The following is a 17,184-nucleotide window of genomic DNA, read 5'->3' on the forward strand; positions in this document are numbered from 1 at the left end:
CCCAATCCATTCCATTAGTCCACCTGACCCCAATCCAATCCACCCTACTCCAGTCTGATCCAACCCACCCTACTCAAAACCAACTCACCCTATTCCAATCCACCCACTGAAATCAATACCACCCCACTCCATTCAAATCCACCTCTACCCAATCCAGTTTACTCGAATTCACTCAACCCACAGCTCCCCATTCCATCCCACTCCAATACAATCCACTTTAATCCACCCCACTCCAGGCCAATCCAGTCCACATTAATCTACCCTACTCCAGTCCAGTTCACCCCACGCCAGTCCAATCCACCTCACCTAAATGAAATCAACCCACCCCAATCAAGTGCACCCCACTCACCCCAATCCAACTCACTCCCTTTCAATCCACTTCACACCACTCTAATCCACCCCACTCCAATCCATTACACAGCACTCCAGTCCACACCACCTCACTCAACTCCAGTGCACCCCACCCCATCCCAGTTCAGTCCACCACACTCCAGTCCAATCCAGCCTACCCCAATCCATTCCACACCAGTCCTATCAACTCTACTCAAATCCATCCCAATACAGTCCAATCCACCCTGTCCCATTCCAGTCCACCCCAGTTCTTTCACTCCAATCCATTCATCCCAATTAACCAGTCCAAGCCATCCCAATTAACCCCACCCCTTATCCAGTCTATCTTACTGCAGGCCGCCACACTTTAATCCAGTCTATTCTATTGTACTCCAATCCAACCATTCTATCCCAATCCAAACCACCCACTCTATCTCAATCCACCCCATGCCATGTCAGTCCACCCCACCCCAGTCTACCCTACTCCAGTTCAATCCAATCCACCCCACTCCTATTCACCCCGTGTCAATCCAATCAACCCCACTCCACCCGAGTCCAGTTAATCCAGTCCACCCTACTGCAGGCCACTCTAATCCACCCCGCTCTAATCCATTCCACCATATCCCAGCATTATCACTGCAATCCAAACCACCCACCCTATCCACTCTAATCCACCCTAATCAAAACCACCTCATCCCATTTCAATCTACCCGACTCCAATCTACCCCACTCTACTCCAGACCAATCCACCCCACCACCTCAATCCACTCCCACCCACTCCACCCCACTCTACGATACTCTCTGCCACTGAACTCTGCTCCCCTCTACTCAATTCCACGACACTCTACTCCCCCTACTCAACTCTGACACGCCAACAAATCTCATCTACGACACTTTATTCCCCCACTCCATGCCACTAACTTTTAGCCACGCTGAACAGCAGTCACACTGGTGTACAACATGGCAAAAAATCATTGCCAAGGCAAATAACTCTTGTGTAGGTGATCACTATCAGCTTTGTCAATGCTTGTTTGTGCATTAAGAGGTAGATACTACAAGAGCTTTCTCATGGATCTCAGTAGTTCACAACAACATGCAACTAACTTTGTGATCTCTAAGAATCCTGTTTGTAGCTGAGAACGTGTGCATGTTATTTCAGGAGTTGCCTTGAAGTCCTCCTTTAATGTGACTCGAGCAAATCTTTTCCCCTTTATTTTTGACTGTCCTTACCAACAGTTATGGTCTTGTTATAGATATTCTTTTAAATGTGTTTACTTATTGCTTGCAGAGCGCACGCTCAGAGACAACAGAAACTTTAGCTCCATTCAACTATCAGCCTATTGAAACCAATAACTCTGGTTCCTGTTCTCTGATTCCTGTTGGCAAATAAAACTGTTTTTTGAAAGAATTTCTAAAAACCAAATGAGGGATAGTTCTCAAAAACATCAGCAAGTCGTAACACAATTGAACAAGTGGACTAAGGGAGTGCCTCCCAGAATCTGGATTTGTTTTAAAACATTGAACAGATAACAAAAGTATTAAAATTAGATCACTAGGCTTCTTCAAGAAGTGTGACACGAGTGATCACTGCCATGAAAGCTAGCTTTAAAATAAAGTATTTGCTTGACTGGAAGCTAGCGAGGTTGGATTCTGGCTTGTGAAACAATCTCATATCTTTTCATATGAGTAACTTTACAGACCAAATGGTATAGAATCATTAAATGGCAATATAGCAGAAAAGATACACACGAGCAATGGTCTTTGGCCGCCAGTATGCAAATAAGGTAATAGTTAACGTTCATGTATAGTTAATGATCAAAGAACGCAATTGGAGATTTTTCGACAATCTAGTGCATCTGGAAGGCCTTCCAGACTGGGTCAGTCAGGTGCCGATCAGATTGTTGTGTTTTTGTTTTTTTTTCTTTTTTTCACAGCACTTCTAGGAATCTTTCAGCTACACGGCAAGCTAATATTGTACCCACAATTGTGGTATTCTTTTTGCATGTCGACTGTCGTACATGACAATGGGATGCAACAATGCAGCGCAAAGTGAAAATGGGGTAGTCGTATCACTGGCAAGGTTGCACTGTAGTACAGTTTGACCACCCTACCTGATTATTGACAATGTGGGTTATTGTATCCAACTGGTACAGAGGTTGGTTGCTTGGAGTCCCCGAAATCTAACTTACCGATATTTATGCTTTAGAATTCCCTCTATGAGTCCCTGAGACCAGCTGCAAGTGCAGAGATGGAGGCCTGAAAGCAACACCTGACCTTTATTTATGCTAATTAAAAGTAGCACATTGTGAAAAGGACTTCTGGGGATGAGGAGCATGGAATTGTCTGTGAGACCTCCATCTGCACCTTTCTGGTGCATAGAGCTGTTAGTTACAAATTAGAAGCTTATTCTCCTCTTGTGAGTGTTTTACTGGGTCAACCAGTAAACTTTTAACGGTTTGCAATTGTCGTTTCAGTCACAAATCATTGACTAATTAAAATTGATCATTTTCCTTGTAAATTCCAAACGGGGGCCATATCCGTTTGCCTTTCTTTTTACTTTGCAAATTGCAAGTAGTTGTGATGCTGACTGTGAGCCGCAGGGGCATTTGCTACTTGCGATGTCACTTTGATACATTAAGGTTTTATTTTTTGTCAGTATATGCAGAAGAAGTATGAGGGTGAAAACCATTTAATACATTGGAACCATTTTCAGTGGGTGTGAGGCTAATTACCATCTCTTATGTTATATTAGAGACCTTTAGTATAACACAGCAACTCACTCCCGAAGAAGTATCTCAGTGCTAGTCAGGACAGAACAGCAAGTCAAAATAGCCAGTTTAACAGGTTTGTTTTTCTTTAACACTTTTGACGTCTCTTAGGTACCCTTAGGTTAAAAAAGGTCTCTTATTGGTGCTTGTCTTCTGAAGTGTACAGGATCATCAGTATTTGGAGACTGATACTTCTTCAGCCTGTTACCATGAGACATAACAAAGGAAAGGTATGACAAAAAGAAAAAAAGTGTTTCTGCAATATTCTGGTTGGTTGCAAATTATGCACGTATCTATATTTGGCCTAATGTCTCATATTACACCTTAAGGTAGTGTTGGCCTTTTAGTCAACAACACTTAAGGGATTTGCAGTGACCGATTTACACCATGAGTGTACCTGCGAGCGAAAGTATGGAATGTACTATTTAGTAAATGGAAAAGCTGACTGAAGAGATCACACCAAAACTGGAACCGCCGTCAGCAATATATATATATGATGGCAATAGAAAATGGGGAATTTGCAGGATTTAGGCTCTTATGTATTTTAGCATTTATCCATAGCCTCTTTCACTTTAAGAAGCATTCATGAGCTCTTATGTTCAGAACGAGTTTTAATCTCTATGCCTTCATTAATCTGCTCTACCATTACTGTGTTATGTAAGTGCATGCATACTACCCCTTTTGAATAATATGTTAGTCACACAAACAATTCTAAGGAATATTTAGTTTAGTAACTTATCGGGTGTGAATTTTCTTAACAATCTGTTTTCATGGCTATACATTCAGCTGTTCGGGCTAATAGCAGCAGTTGTCTGTAAATGTGCTCATTTAGGTAGAGACTCGCCTCTACTTCTATTTTGTACTAGTAAATATTCCTACTGGTGCATCCTTTTTTTTAGGTCATTATCTGTAAGGTAAACTGGACAAAGGACGCCTTTTGCGTGGTTGGCTAGGGGTAATGCACCAGACAAAAAAGAATCGGCACAGAACAATGTCTGTTTTCTGTTCTGTGTTCCAGGAGCTGGCCAGGATGTGGGCCGTAGCTGTATCCTGGTGTCTATCGGTGGCAAAAACATCATGCTGGATTGCGGCATGCACATGGGGTTCAACGATGATGTGAGTAAGCCGGAGTATGCAGTACCACTTGGAATAGTTTCTCATGCCACATGTTTTGAACTTGACACCATTCACGTTCTCACCTCCTTGTAATGAGAAACTCCCACCGCACACACCCGCCCACAGCATTTTATCTAATCATTGCGAGTGGTCTCTGATCATTTGTCTCTTTTTTTTTTTCCTAGAGGCGCTTTCCTGATTTCTCCTACATTAACCCAAACGGGAAGCTAACAGATTTCTTGGATTGTGTAATTATCAGGTATGTTCTTTAGTGTGTTACTAACTTACCCGTTTGTTTCTCGGAAGGTTATAGTGAATGAGCCGTTTAGAGTTGGAAAGCTATTTGAACAAAATTGGTATTTGTTATATTTTCAGCTGTATCAACCCCGTTATTGTGAAAATGACAATGTTCTGGGTAGTCACAAGGAATAACTACTTCCCACTGGTCTACTTTTATTTATTAAGGAGGAGGAATTGCTGTTGGAATTCTCTATTTTACCACTGCCACATGGGTTGCCCTGCCTGGTGTGCCCAAGGCAAGCCCACCTTAGGCCATGCAGATCCGGATGACTCCTGGACGATTAGTCTAGCAATCGGATATGCCTTTCTAAAGTTACACAAATTATTAAGCCAGGTTGAATAGATCAGAATTAAGCTAAAGGAAACATTGAAATATATTTTTAAAAACCTCACTAGCTAGCAAAAAAATTAAGCACCGCTTAACATGCTTTTAACATAGTAGCAACAATGACCCCCCACTTAAATCATAAATGTGACAAAAAATTATTATGATTCACTTCTCATCAGGCATTAAAATGTTGCCATGAACTAGATTAGATAATCTTCTTAAGAATTGTCAGCAATATTTTTATATAATTTTTTATTCATGTTTTAAAGTTAACTCTAATTGTAGTTATTTACTGCCTCTGTGAACAAATGTATGTTAAAAGGGTACACACAGAAAACAGGAGGTGGTCTAGTAATTAGTGGTAACACAACGTTCTGAAAGCAGTAACACTGTCCATCGATTTTACACTGGAATTGTTGTTTTCCAGTGTGTGTGCCGCATGTATGTATTCCGATTCACTTGCTCGGTCTGTTGTATCCACTTCCGTTGCGAGTAGAATGAACTATGATCACGTTCGCCACGTGCACCAGAACACAGACTGTGCATTAGAAATTGGGTCTCTAGTTGCCAGAGGGTGGCCCCCTGTCCAAGTAGGGACCACAATCCTAGTCAGGGCAAGTAAGATACACACTAAACGTTTACCTGTGCTCACCCTCTGGCAGCTTGGCACAGAACAGTCAAGCTAAACCAAAGAGGCAATGTGTAAAGTATTTGTGCACTGTTAGTTGGAACTGGTCTTTTCTGCAGGGTTATCCCAAAACTCTTTGCCTTTCTTCTCATATTTGTCCGACCCTCTATTTGTTGGCTTTAGGACTCTGGGCACTTTACAACTGTTAAGTGCTAAAGTGCATGTGCTTTCCCTCAAAACTTGGTATAATTGGGTTACACCAGTTTGGCTTATTTAATTTACCTTTAAGTCCCTTGTAAAGTAGTATATCATGTACCCAGGGTTTGTAAATTAAATTCTACTAGTGGGCCTGTGGTGCAGATTGCGCCACCCTCAGAAGTACCCTTTCATACTTGTTTCAGGCCTGCCGTGCAGTGCCTATATGCACATTTTACTGCAACATTGACTTGCCAAGTAAAATTACTTGCCAAGGCCTAAACTCCCTTTTTACTACTCCTAAGTCACCCCTAAGGTAGGCTCTGGATAGCCCTATGGGCAGGGTGCTGTGTATGTAAAAGGTAGGACACCTATTCTTATGTGTTACATGTCTTAGTAGTGACAAACATCCTATTTCGTTTTCACTTCTGAGTGTTGCTCTTCTCACAGGCTAGCATTAGGAATTCCCTTAAAGGGAACTTAGTTGGTAATTTCTGATCTGTGAGGAGTACCGTGGGCATGTTTGGTATGTTTAGAATAGTAATGAGAAATCCTGCTTATTGGTGTAGTTGGATTTTGTTATTACTATTGTGGAAATGCCACTTTAAGGAAGTGGCCTTTCACTGTGCCTATGACTCTTGTGCTTTGCAGCCTGACACCAATCAATGTCTAGGGTAGAATGACAGCGGGGCATTGTGCTTACTTTCCGGACAGCCATCAAACAGGGAGGGTGGAAATGTAACAGGATTGCACCTGGTTACTGAGGGCCTGGTTATGACCTTGGCGGATGGGATACTCCTTCACAAACGTGAAGGATATCCTGTTCGCCGTATTACAAGTTCCATTATACCCTCTGGAATTTGCAAAACGGAGAGCGGGATATCAGTCACGTTTGTGACAGAGTATCCCATCCTCCACAATCGTAATCGGCTGGGAGAGAGGGCGGCGGGGCACACTTACATTTGTATGGGCTTTGACCTGCCCTCACACAAAGGGCTTGTTTACCCCCCTACTGATGTCTGGAGCCACGGCTGGGGTTGAAAGGTGGTGCTGTGCACTTCTAGGGTTCTCTTGAAGTGCCCCCTAGATCAATGACCTTTTGAGTATAAGTACAGGAGCTGTATCCCCATATTTTTAGGCACTGGGACTTGTAACCAGACGCAGCTGGCTCTACCTGCTGCACATTGCCAGAGACTGTTGTGCTACCAGGAAGGACTGCCATTTGGAGTACTTGCTTGTTGTTCTGGCCTGTTGAGCTGAGGGAAGGAATGCCTCTCTGCAAAAATATCCTATGTGCTGGCCTGCCAGTTGCCCACCTGCTTTGAGCACCCCAGTTGTTCTCTAGGGGCTGGTTGGCAGCTCCCCCCTCCCCTTTTAGCTATGGAGAGCATAGGGTCGTACCTCTATCCTTTGTCTCCGCTTTAGAATGTGCCCCTCGACTCAGTGCATTGAGAGCGCTTCCCCTTCAGGACACCCTGCACATGGTGAGTTCTTTGTCAGCAAGAAGTGGTGTGATCTGAACAGGCCCACATGAGACTGATCGTGGGACACTCTCTAAGGACAGTGGGGGGCGGGGGGGTTGCTATCCTTGTAATCTCTTGAAACGTGTGGTAGGCACTTTTCACTCTGTTTCTTCTGCAGAGCCTTGGTTTGAGGACAGTCCCCTCAGCCAAGGGTGGTCCACGATGGACAAGGCCTTAGGGCGAGGTGCTGCTCCTGGGCCCCACTCCCTGTTTGGGGAACCCGCCAGTGACCGCACTTCAGAAGCCTCCCTCAGTTTGGCCCCATGAGGCGAAGGTTGCAACGATCTTCTAGTAACTGCTGTGAGGCTTCTCCGACTAGACATTATTTGGGGGGACAGGGCAGAGGTCCTGGAGGCCCTGAAGTTCTCCAGATGCGCTACTTCATCAAGGCAGCTTGTTGGGAGGTTGTGGAGGTCAAGGGCAGCACCGCACGGATGTGGGCGGCTGACTCGTTATTTCACACAGCATACCTTTTGAGGGGGCCTACAGGAAGGGGAGGAATCTGCAACGGAGGTCCCGTTGCTACTGAGACCCCCTTTGGCCATATAGTACCCATAGGAGACGCATAGGTGTGTCTGCTCTCTATGTGTGGGATTGATGTCACCTATAGACAGGAGCACTGTCTTTTGTAGCCTGAGGATGATCTTGTTGGCACCAAGGCGTACCTGGTATTGCTTTAGGGAAATCAGTATATGATCTACCTCTAACTACTGCATTTTATGCCCTCCGTGTTTGTACAGCATTTCATGACCTGAAGTTATGGTATATGTCGTTTTATCTTGTCAGGATAACGAGCATGTTTCAGGATCCGCTGTGTATGCATTGGGAAATGCGTTTTTGATGACATGTGCAACTTAGAAATATTTCTCTTATTGCACTTGTGATTTCTGTCAATTGCTAGTTGTCAAGGTTATCTCTGTTTTATGAGGTTTTGGTCTATGGTTTATGAACAATATATTGTGTATATATATCATTGTGTGGAGTCTCTTTTGTTGTGTATTTATTGTGTTACTTTTGTGAGTGTGTTGCGCAAACGCTTTGCACATGGACTCTGAGGATAAACCTGACTGCTCTGTGCCAAGCTACTGATGGTGGCACAGATTATCTTTGGTGGGTAACCTACTTGCCCTCATTAGAGTGGTGGGTTCTGCCTGGCTTAGGTGCATACCCTAGCAAACCAGAGCCCTTTTCTAACATTAACACACAGTAGCATAGTGAAAACACCACAAAAGGACTCCATGCCAGTTTAGAAAAATAGCCAATATTTATCCAAGTGAAACAAGACTAAAACGGCAAAAATCCAACATACACAAGTCAAGTTATGAATTTTTAAAGGTTGGATCAAAATGCAGTGCTTAGAAGACAGTTGCTGCAACTATCTGGTCGTGCTGGACTGGGGCAAATCCAGAAGTGCAGTGTGACGGCGATGGCGTGCCGGCTGGTTATAGGGGTCATGCAGACCTGCTTCACAGTACCTTTTGTTGCTTCGATGCTTGGTGGTGATATGTTGATCCAGACGAGGGGATGCGTTGTGCTTGCAGGCAATGCGTTGTTTCCTGATCGGCCAACTTCATTGATTCATCGATATCCAGAAGCTATAAGTTGTAAGTCGGGTTAATTGAATTGCACAGTCGGCAAGAGGTGTCCATGGCTTCGGTGCAGGTAGTGACAAAGCAGCGTTTCTGCAGTTGGATGTGTCGGTTCAGACTGACACGCCGGTGTTGTTGCGTCAGTTGTTGTGTTGCAGCATCACACTCAGCCCCATGGGCCCAGGACTGGATTTGGCACCACTTGGCAGACTCACAGCAGAGGAGTTCAGGTGCTGGTAGCAAGATGCAGGTGACTTTTTTGATATCCCTGAGACTTCAAAAACTGGAGGCAAGCTCAGATTGCAGGATATAGACAGTTTGATCCAGTCCTTTCACTCCCAGGAAAGAAGTAGGAGGCAGCAGGCCAACTCCGCAAAGTGGCGGTCCCTCCTGACAGCACAGCAGCCCTTCTACCTTATAGAATATCCTCAGTCTTGAAGTATTCTGAATATAGAGTGTCAGAGGCCCATTACTAATACCCAAAATAAGCTTTGATGTAGGGGTAGATTCTCCCCTTCCAAATGAGGCCTTCCTGAACTGGTTTCCTGGCCCTCTGTTGCAGCACAGCTGTGCTCGAGGGCCAGGAAACCTCACTAGACACCATGGATTTCACTTGAGGGGGTGGTGGGCACTTTTTTATTTTTTAAAGGTAGATTTTATATAAATATATATTTAAAAAAAATATATTTATAAATATATATGTTCGATGGCATGTGTAGCTGCAGATACACATGCTATGCACAGGTCCTGCCATCTAGTGTTGGGCTCGGAGTGTTACAAGTTGTTTTTCTTCTAATACGTTTTTTCGAGTCACGGGACTGAGTGACTCCTATTCGGTTCCATTGCGCATGGGCATCGACTCCATCTTAGATTGTTTTCTTTCCACCATCGGGTTCGGACGTGTTTCTCTTCACTCCGGTTGTTCGAGTCGGAAAAATATTACAAACCCTCTAAATTCGCCAATATTGTTTTCGATCACGTATCATCCATCATCGACACCTCGGTACCGGTGGATACAGATCTCTACTTGCCCTTCGGGCACCCACGCCCCAACTTGGGCCTGGTCGGCCCAACAAAAGTATCGTCGAAGCCTCATGGACCGGACCCCGTTTAGATTCTGTCCTCGGTGCCACGCCAAGTATCCTTACATGGATCAACACTTGGTTTGTAACCTGTGTTTATCTCCGGATCATCGAGAGGATACCTGCGAGGCCTGTAGATACTTCAGCTCAAAAAAGACTCTAAGAGATCAGAGAGCGCGAAGATTAGAGATGGCGTCCAGAAGCACCAAGCGCCTCCACGCAGAAGAGGAGGAGATGATCCACACCGCCGTCTCAGTTCGGGGGTCCGATTCCGAACAAGAGTCCGACATCGACCGACAAATAACAGCGGGCCAGCACGTGAGTACGCTTGCCACGACCAAATCCAAGCCCAAATACAAGGCGTCGGGGGATCCCACTGCCAGAAGGCCATGGCCCCACCCGTAAGATAGCTACCGGTGACGAAGCAACATCTTCGGCACCGAAAAAGGCCACGCCAACAACAAAACCTTCGGACTCGAGCCGAGGCACAGGCTCTGAAATAATAAGGCACCGACCCATCGAGTCCAAACCCCGAAAGTCACTTTCGGAGCCGAGGCCAACAAGTACTCCAGGATATTCATAGCTGAAAAAAAAACAGCTTTGGAGCCGAAAAAGCATACATACAATAAGGAGCATGGACTTTCAAAGCAATTAAAAGAAAGCCATAGATTTGCTGAGGAATTGACCTAAATGGAGGATTTCGATGAGAGACAGGCCAGAATACAAATCCACGAAGACACTGACAAAATCCTCACGGCACCTCCTCTAAGAACAAAGAGGAAACTGGCCTTGCATGGACGTTTGGACACTGACCAGCCAACGGCTAAAGTGCCAAAAACAAGAGAAAAATCTCTGCCTCCTCAGTTTTCACCTCACCAGTCTCTTCCTCATTCTCCTCAACTAACTGTCTCCCCGCCTGCTACACCCACTGCACAGTCTCCATCACACACTACACAATTACAACATGACACGGATCCATGGGATCTCTATGATGATCCAGTCTCAGATAATAGTCCAGAGCCCTCTGAGGATAGCACCTCATATACACAGGTTCTAGCCAGGACAGCGGCATTTCACAACGTGGCCATGCACACGGAACCTCTGGAGGACCACTTCTTATGTAACACATTGTCCTCAACTCACACCACATACCAGAATCTACCCATGCTTCCTGGCATGCTAAAACCTGCACAGCAAATCTTCCAGGAACCATTTAAGGGAAGAGCTATAACTCCAAGGGTAGAGAAGAAATATAAGCCACCACCCTCAGACCCCATTTTTATTACACAACAGCTACCCCCAGATTCCGTAGTGGTCAGCGCAGCAAGAAAAAGGGCAAATTCTCAGCCCTCTGGAGACTTGCCCCCTCCAGATAAAGTAAGAAATGTGATACTGCAGGTAAAAGGGTGGTGTCACAGGCAGCAAATCAATGACGTATAGCCAATTCGCAGGCCCTACTGGCCAGATATGGCAGGGCTCACTGGGATGAGATGAAGGGCATTATTCAGTATCTCCCCAAGGACCAAGAGAAGAGAGCCCAGCAGGTAATAGAAGAGGGACAAGCAATCCTAAATAACCAAATCAGGTCAGCGCTAAACTCCGCAGATACAGCCGCAAGAACTATTAATATGGCTGTCACCATTAGGCGACATGCATGCCTTAGGTCATCAGGATTTAAACCTGAAATCCAGCAGGCTGTCCTCAACATGCCTTTTAACCAACAACAATTATTCAGCACACAAGTTGATACAGCCATTGACAAAATAAAAAAAGAAGCCAACACTGCCAAAGCTATGGGTGCACTTTATTCATCCCAATACAGAGGCTCATTTTGAAAGCCTTAATATAGGGGAGGCTTCAGACCCCAACCATCCGAGCCATCTACCTCACAAGCCAAACTCTCTTACCAGACGCAATACCAGAGAGGGGGGTTTCGGGGATTACAGAGGCCAATTCCCCAGATCTAGAGGAAAATACCAATCCTCAAAACCACCCACTAATACCAAACAGTGACTTTACCACCACCTTCCCTCACCACACTTCCCCTGTGGAAGGAAGACTGCAAAAGTTCCACACGCACCGGTTACCCATGACAACAGACAATTCCTCATTCCCAAAAAGGACAAAACATTAAGACCAATATTAGATCTCGGGACTCTCAATCTCTCCATCCGATCAGAACACTTTCACATGGTAACACTACAAGATGTAGTCCCACTGCTACAACAACAAGATTTTATGGCAACATTGGATCTAAAAGATTCGTATTTTCACATCCATCCAGCTCACAGAAAATATCTCAGATTTGTAATACAAGGAAAACATTACCAGTTCAAAGTGTTACCTTTCGGGATATTAACAGCTCCCAGAGTGTTTACAAAATGCCTTGCCGTAGTCGCAGCATACATAAATAGACAACATATACATGTCTTCTCATATCTTGACGACTGGCTAATAAAAGCCAACACTCAAAAACCATGCCAACATCACACACGTTATGTAATAAACACCCTACACACACACCAGGGTTCTCAATAAATTACAAAAAATCGCACCTACAACCAGCACAAATTCAGCAGTACTTAGGAGCCACATTAAACACCCAAAAAGCACTTGCAAGCCCAAGTCCTCAAAGAGTGCAATCGTTCCACAGCATATTGCCAAAAATCCAGCCAAACCAACAGTACACTGTCCAGTTTGTCATGAAACTGTTGGGTATGATGGCATCATGCATCGCCATTGTCCCAAACGCAAGATTAAACATGCGGCCCTTACAACAGTGCCTTGCAAAGCAGTGGTCGCAGGCACATGGTCATCTCCAAGAGCTAGTGTTGATAGACTGCCAAACACACATATCGCTTCAGTGGTGGAATTCCACAAATTTAAACAAAGGGTGGCCATTTCAAGACCCTGTGCCTCACACCATTCTTACAACAGATGCATTAATGATTGGATGGGGAGCACATCTCAACAATCACAACATTCAGGGACAATGGGACAACAAACAAAAACAACTTCACATAAATCACTTAGAACTGATAGCAGTATCCCTAGCAATAAGAGCTTTTCAACCTCTTCTTGTTCACAAACACATTCTTGTCAGAACAGACAATATGACAACAATGTACTAATTAAACAAACAAGGAGGAACCCACTCATCACAACTTTGTCTTCTAGCACAAAACATTTGGCATTGGGCAGTTCACACCAACATATACACCTAGCAGCTCAATACATTCCAGGGATTCACAATCAATTAGCAGACCACCAAGAGATCACCAACAAACGCACAAGTGGGAAATTCACCCTCAAGTGCCTCACAAATACTTTTGCCAGTGGGGAACACCAGACATAGATCTGTTCGCCACCAACCACAACGCAAAATGCCAAAACTTTGCGTCCAGGTACCCACACCCTCGATCCAAGGGCAATTCTCTATGGATCAACTGGACAGGGATTGCTTACTCTTTTCCCCCTCTGCCGCTCATTCCATTTCTGGTCAACAAGCTGTGTCAAAACAAACTCAAACTGATACTTATAGCACCAACGTGGGCACGTCAACCATGGTACACCACATTGCTAGACCTGTCAATAGTACCACACATCAAACTCCCAAACAGACCGGACCTGTTGACACAAAACAAACAACAGATCAGACACCCCAATCCAGCAATGCTCAATCTGGCATTCTGGCTCCTGAAATCTTAGAGTTTGGATATCTACATCTTCCACCAGAATGTATGGAAGTGATTAAACAAGTAAGAACACCTACCACCAGGCAGTGTTATGCAAACAAATGGAAAAGATTTGTTTTCTACTGTCAAGCAAAACACATAACACCCTTAGACGCAACCACACAAGACATTGTAGGTTATTTACTCCATCTACGAAAAGCAAATTTTGCTTTTTCATCCATTAAGGTACATCCCGCAGCAATTTCTGCTTATTTGCAAAATAGACAAAACAAATCTCTATTTAGAGTGCCTGTCATCAAAGCTTTTATGGAGGGTCTAAAACGTATCATACCTCCAAGAATGCCACCAGTACCTTCATGGAATCTTAATATCGTACTCACACGACTCATGGGTCCACCCTTTGAACCCATGCACTCCTGTCTGATTCAATTCCTAATTCGGAAAGTAGCAGTTCTAGTGGCAATCACTTCTTTACGAAGAGTTAGTGAAATACAAGCATTCACTATTGAACAACCCTTTATACAAGTACACAAACGTAAGGTAGTAGTTCGCACAAACCCTACATTTCTACCTAATGTCATCTCACTGTTTCATTTAAATCAAACAGTGGAACTTCCAGTCTTCTTCCCACAGCCAGACTCCGTGGCAGAGAGAGCACTACATACATTGGATATTGAAATAGCTTTAATGTATTACATCAACAGAACAAAATCATTCAGGAAAACTAAACAGTTGTTTGCCGCATTCCAAAAACCCCATACTGGTAATACTATATCAAAACAAGGCATAGCAAGATGGATAGTGAAATGTATCCAAACTTGTTACCTTAAGGCTAAAAGACAGCTGTTAATAACGCCAAAAGCACATTCCACTAGGGAAACAGGAGCAACACTGGCATTTCTAGGAAATATACCAATGACAGAAATCTGTAAAGCAGCCACTTGGTCAACACCCCGTACATTTAGCAAGCATTACTGTGTAGATGTGTTAGCAACACAACAAGCCACAGTAGGACAGGCTGTACTAAGAACACTATTTCAAACAACTTCAACTCCTACAGGCTGACCACTGCTTAGTGGAGGAGAACTGCTTTGTAGTCTGTGCTTAGCATGTGTATCTGCAGCTACACATGCCATCGAACGGATAATGTCACTTACCCAGTTTACATCTGTTTGTGGCATGTTCCGCTGCAGATTCACATGCGCCCGCCCTCCTCCCCGGGAGCCTGTAGCCGTTTAAGTTACATTTAAATTTGTACATATGTATATACATCTCTATTCCATTGCATGTACATATCTTTCTTTATACTCTATCGCTCCTACCTTACCCTCTGCGGGAAAACAATCTAAGATGGAGTCAATGCCCATGCGCAATGTAAACGAAAAGGAGGAGTCACTCGGTCCCGTCACTCGAAAAGACTTCTTCGAAGAAAAACAACTTGTAACACTCCGAGCCCAACACTAGATGGCAGGACCTGTGCATAGCATGTGAATCGGCAGCGGAACATGCCACGAACAGATGTACACTGGGTAAGTGAAATTTTCCATATATATCAAAACAAAACCCTTTCAGGGTTAGTGTCGCATAAATTATGCAAAACACAAAAGAGAACTCTGAGTAGTTCCCAAATTTAGGTGGAGAGCAGCTCCAGTAAGGAGCATTCTACAACACCAGCAACACTCTAGATTTGCTCACTTCAAATGCCTGTTTATCTAGCAAAGTTTTTAAGCAAAGGATCAGCACAGTGCTATCCACGCCGAGCTAGATAGGGACAAAGTCTTTTGCCATTTGTACAGCAAAATCTTTTAGCATAGGATTGACACAGTGTCATCCTTGCCAAGCTGCAAAATGACAAAAGCCATTTACCCTTCCAGACACAGTATTACAGCTTTGGACTGGTCAAATACCATCCAAAGCAACCTGGAATGAGTAAAGCAATCCCTGACAAGTGTTTCGCTCTCATTAGAGCTCATCAGACGGGTTTTTAGCTTTGTCCAGACACAAGGGAGCACCATGTATAAGTCAAAACAAAACCCTTTCAGGGTTAGAGTGACGCATAAATTATGCAAAACACAAGAGAGAACTCTGGGTAGTTCCCAAATTTATATATATAAAGATCACGTTTGTCAACGCATATATAAATTCCCCACCAGTTCTCTTGCAGTTGCAGCTTGCTTCTTCAAAGCAATGCACATTCTTCAACTGACTCGTTACAACTGTAGCGTTTAGGCAGCAATAAAAAAGTCAAGTAAGTCTTGTGATTATATTTCTGCTACAAAAGGATCAGACTTTTGTCTAGTGGCAGTTTTGATGCCATAAAATAGCGCAGATGGTTTAAATGCCTACTGGAAAGATCAAAACTGTATTTTATTTAAATAGCTGAGTAGATTAGTAAAGCCAGCCATTACCTTTGCTGTAATACAGATGAAATGTATGTGGGCTGTGAAGAGATGAAGGGCACTTTTGCTGGGTGGTAGTGAGGGAATCGGAGGAGGAGGTAGTGGGAGCACCAATGATGATTGTTGGACTGGGTGCTAGAGGCGCTAAAGACTGTGACGATTGGTATGTGACAAGGTGAAGTAATAGTGTGTCTTTTTTTGCGTGTCTTAAGAGAATGTGCTGATTGAGGGAAGAAGCGAAGGTAAGTTGACCTCTACTGTTTCACCTATCATACACACACCCACCAGCAATTATGTGACTGTCTACGTAGGCTAGTGTTTTACAGGTCCAGTTTAGCCAGTTGTAGAGATGGCAACTCGTTGGACAACTGCTGCTCAAGCCCTCACTCTGGTTATAGAAGACAGCTCTGATGTATGATCAGAGATTGAGACAGCATCTGAGGGATAGGACAATGGCGCAGACTCTGGGAGTGATCTTTCAGTCAGAGTCCCATTCGATAACTCCTCTTCCAGTGATTATGAAGGAGGTGATGAGGACAGTCCTACTGTCCCTTCGCAAGCAAAGTCTGTGCAGTGGGACAATAGCGGGTTAGCCCAACCCAAAGAGCAGGTGCATGCGGCTGCAAGCACAGAGAGAGTGCTCTCTTGGGAGCTCCCCAATTTAGTTCAGCCCCAAATTCCACCGCCCAAAACGTATTGTGGAGACATCAAAATTTTCTAGCACAAAACAACCTGGCTTTGTAAGGCAGGCACCCGCATTTTTGGTCCTGGGCTCGGTGGCGATATAGGGAAACCTACCAAACTCAAGACATTTCTGGAAACTAGACATCCGGGGGAGTCCACAGAGGTGTGACTTTTGTGTATTCCCCCAAATTTTCTTACCCAGAATACCCAACAAAGGTGAAATATTGAATAAAACTAAAAAAAAAATTCTTGTATTTCTGTCTCACAAACTACAGGAATATGCTAGGATCCACAAAATTCCTACCACCCAGTGTTTCCCTACCTGCCTGATAAAAATGCTACCCCACTTGAGTGCCTGTACCTAGTGCCTACGTGATGAATGGATCACCCCAGGGTCAACAGTTGCCCTCATAAGACCCAACATTGACCATTGTGTGATCTTTTCATGACACGGGCACTAGGCCTACCCACACAAGTGAGGTACCATTTTTATCAGGAGACTTGGAATGCTGGCTGGAAGGAAATGTGTGACTCCTCTCAGATTCCT

General features: G+C 44.3%; 1 protein-coding gene across 3 annotated transcripts in view; it reads left to right on the forward strand.

Annotated features, from left to right (window-relative positions):
- INTS11 (integrator complex subunit 11) overlaps window positions 1–17,184 on the forward strand; it is a 194,762-nt gene that overhangs the window by 36,851 nt on the left and 140,727 nt on the right. For all 3 annotated transcript variants that reach the window (XM_069241076.1, XM_069241075.1, XM_069241073.1), the window contains 2 exons: window positions 4,117–4,214; window positions 4,400–4,473. In XM_069241076.1, the coding sequence (XP_069097177.1) occupies window positions 4,117–4,214; window positions 4,400–4,473 (172 nt within the window). The remainder of the gene's footprint in view (window positions 1–4,116; window positions 4,215–4,399; window positions 4,474–17,184) is intronic.

The sequence above is a fragment of the Pleurodeles waltl genome, chromosome 6 (genome assembly GCF_031143425.1).
Source record: "Pleurodeles waltl isolate 20211129_DDA chromosome 6, aPleWal1.hap1.20221129, whole genome shotgun sequence".
In the NCBI taxonomy this organism is placed as follows: domain Eukaryota; kingdom Metazoa; phylum Chordata; class Amphibia; order Caudata; family Salamandridae; genus Pleurodeles; species Pleurodeles waltl.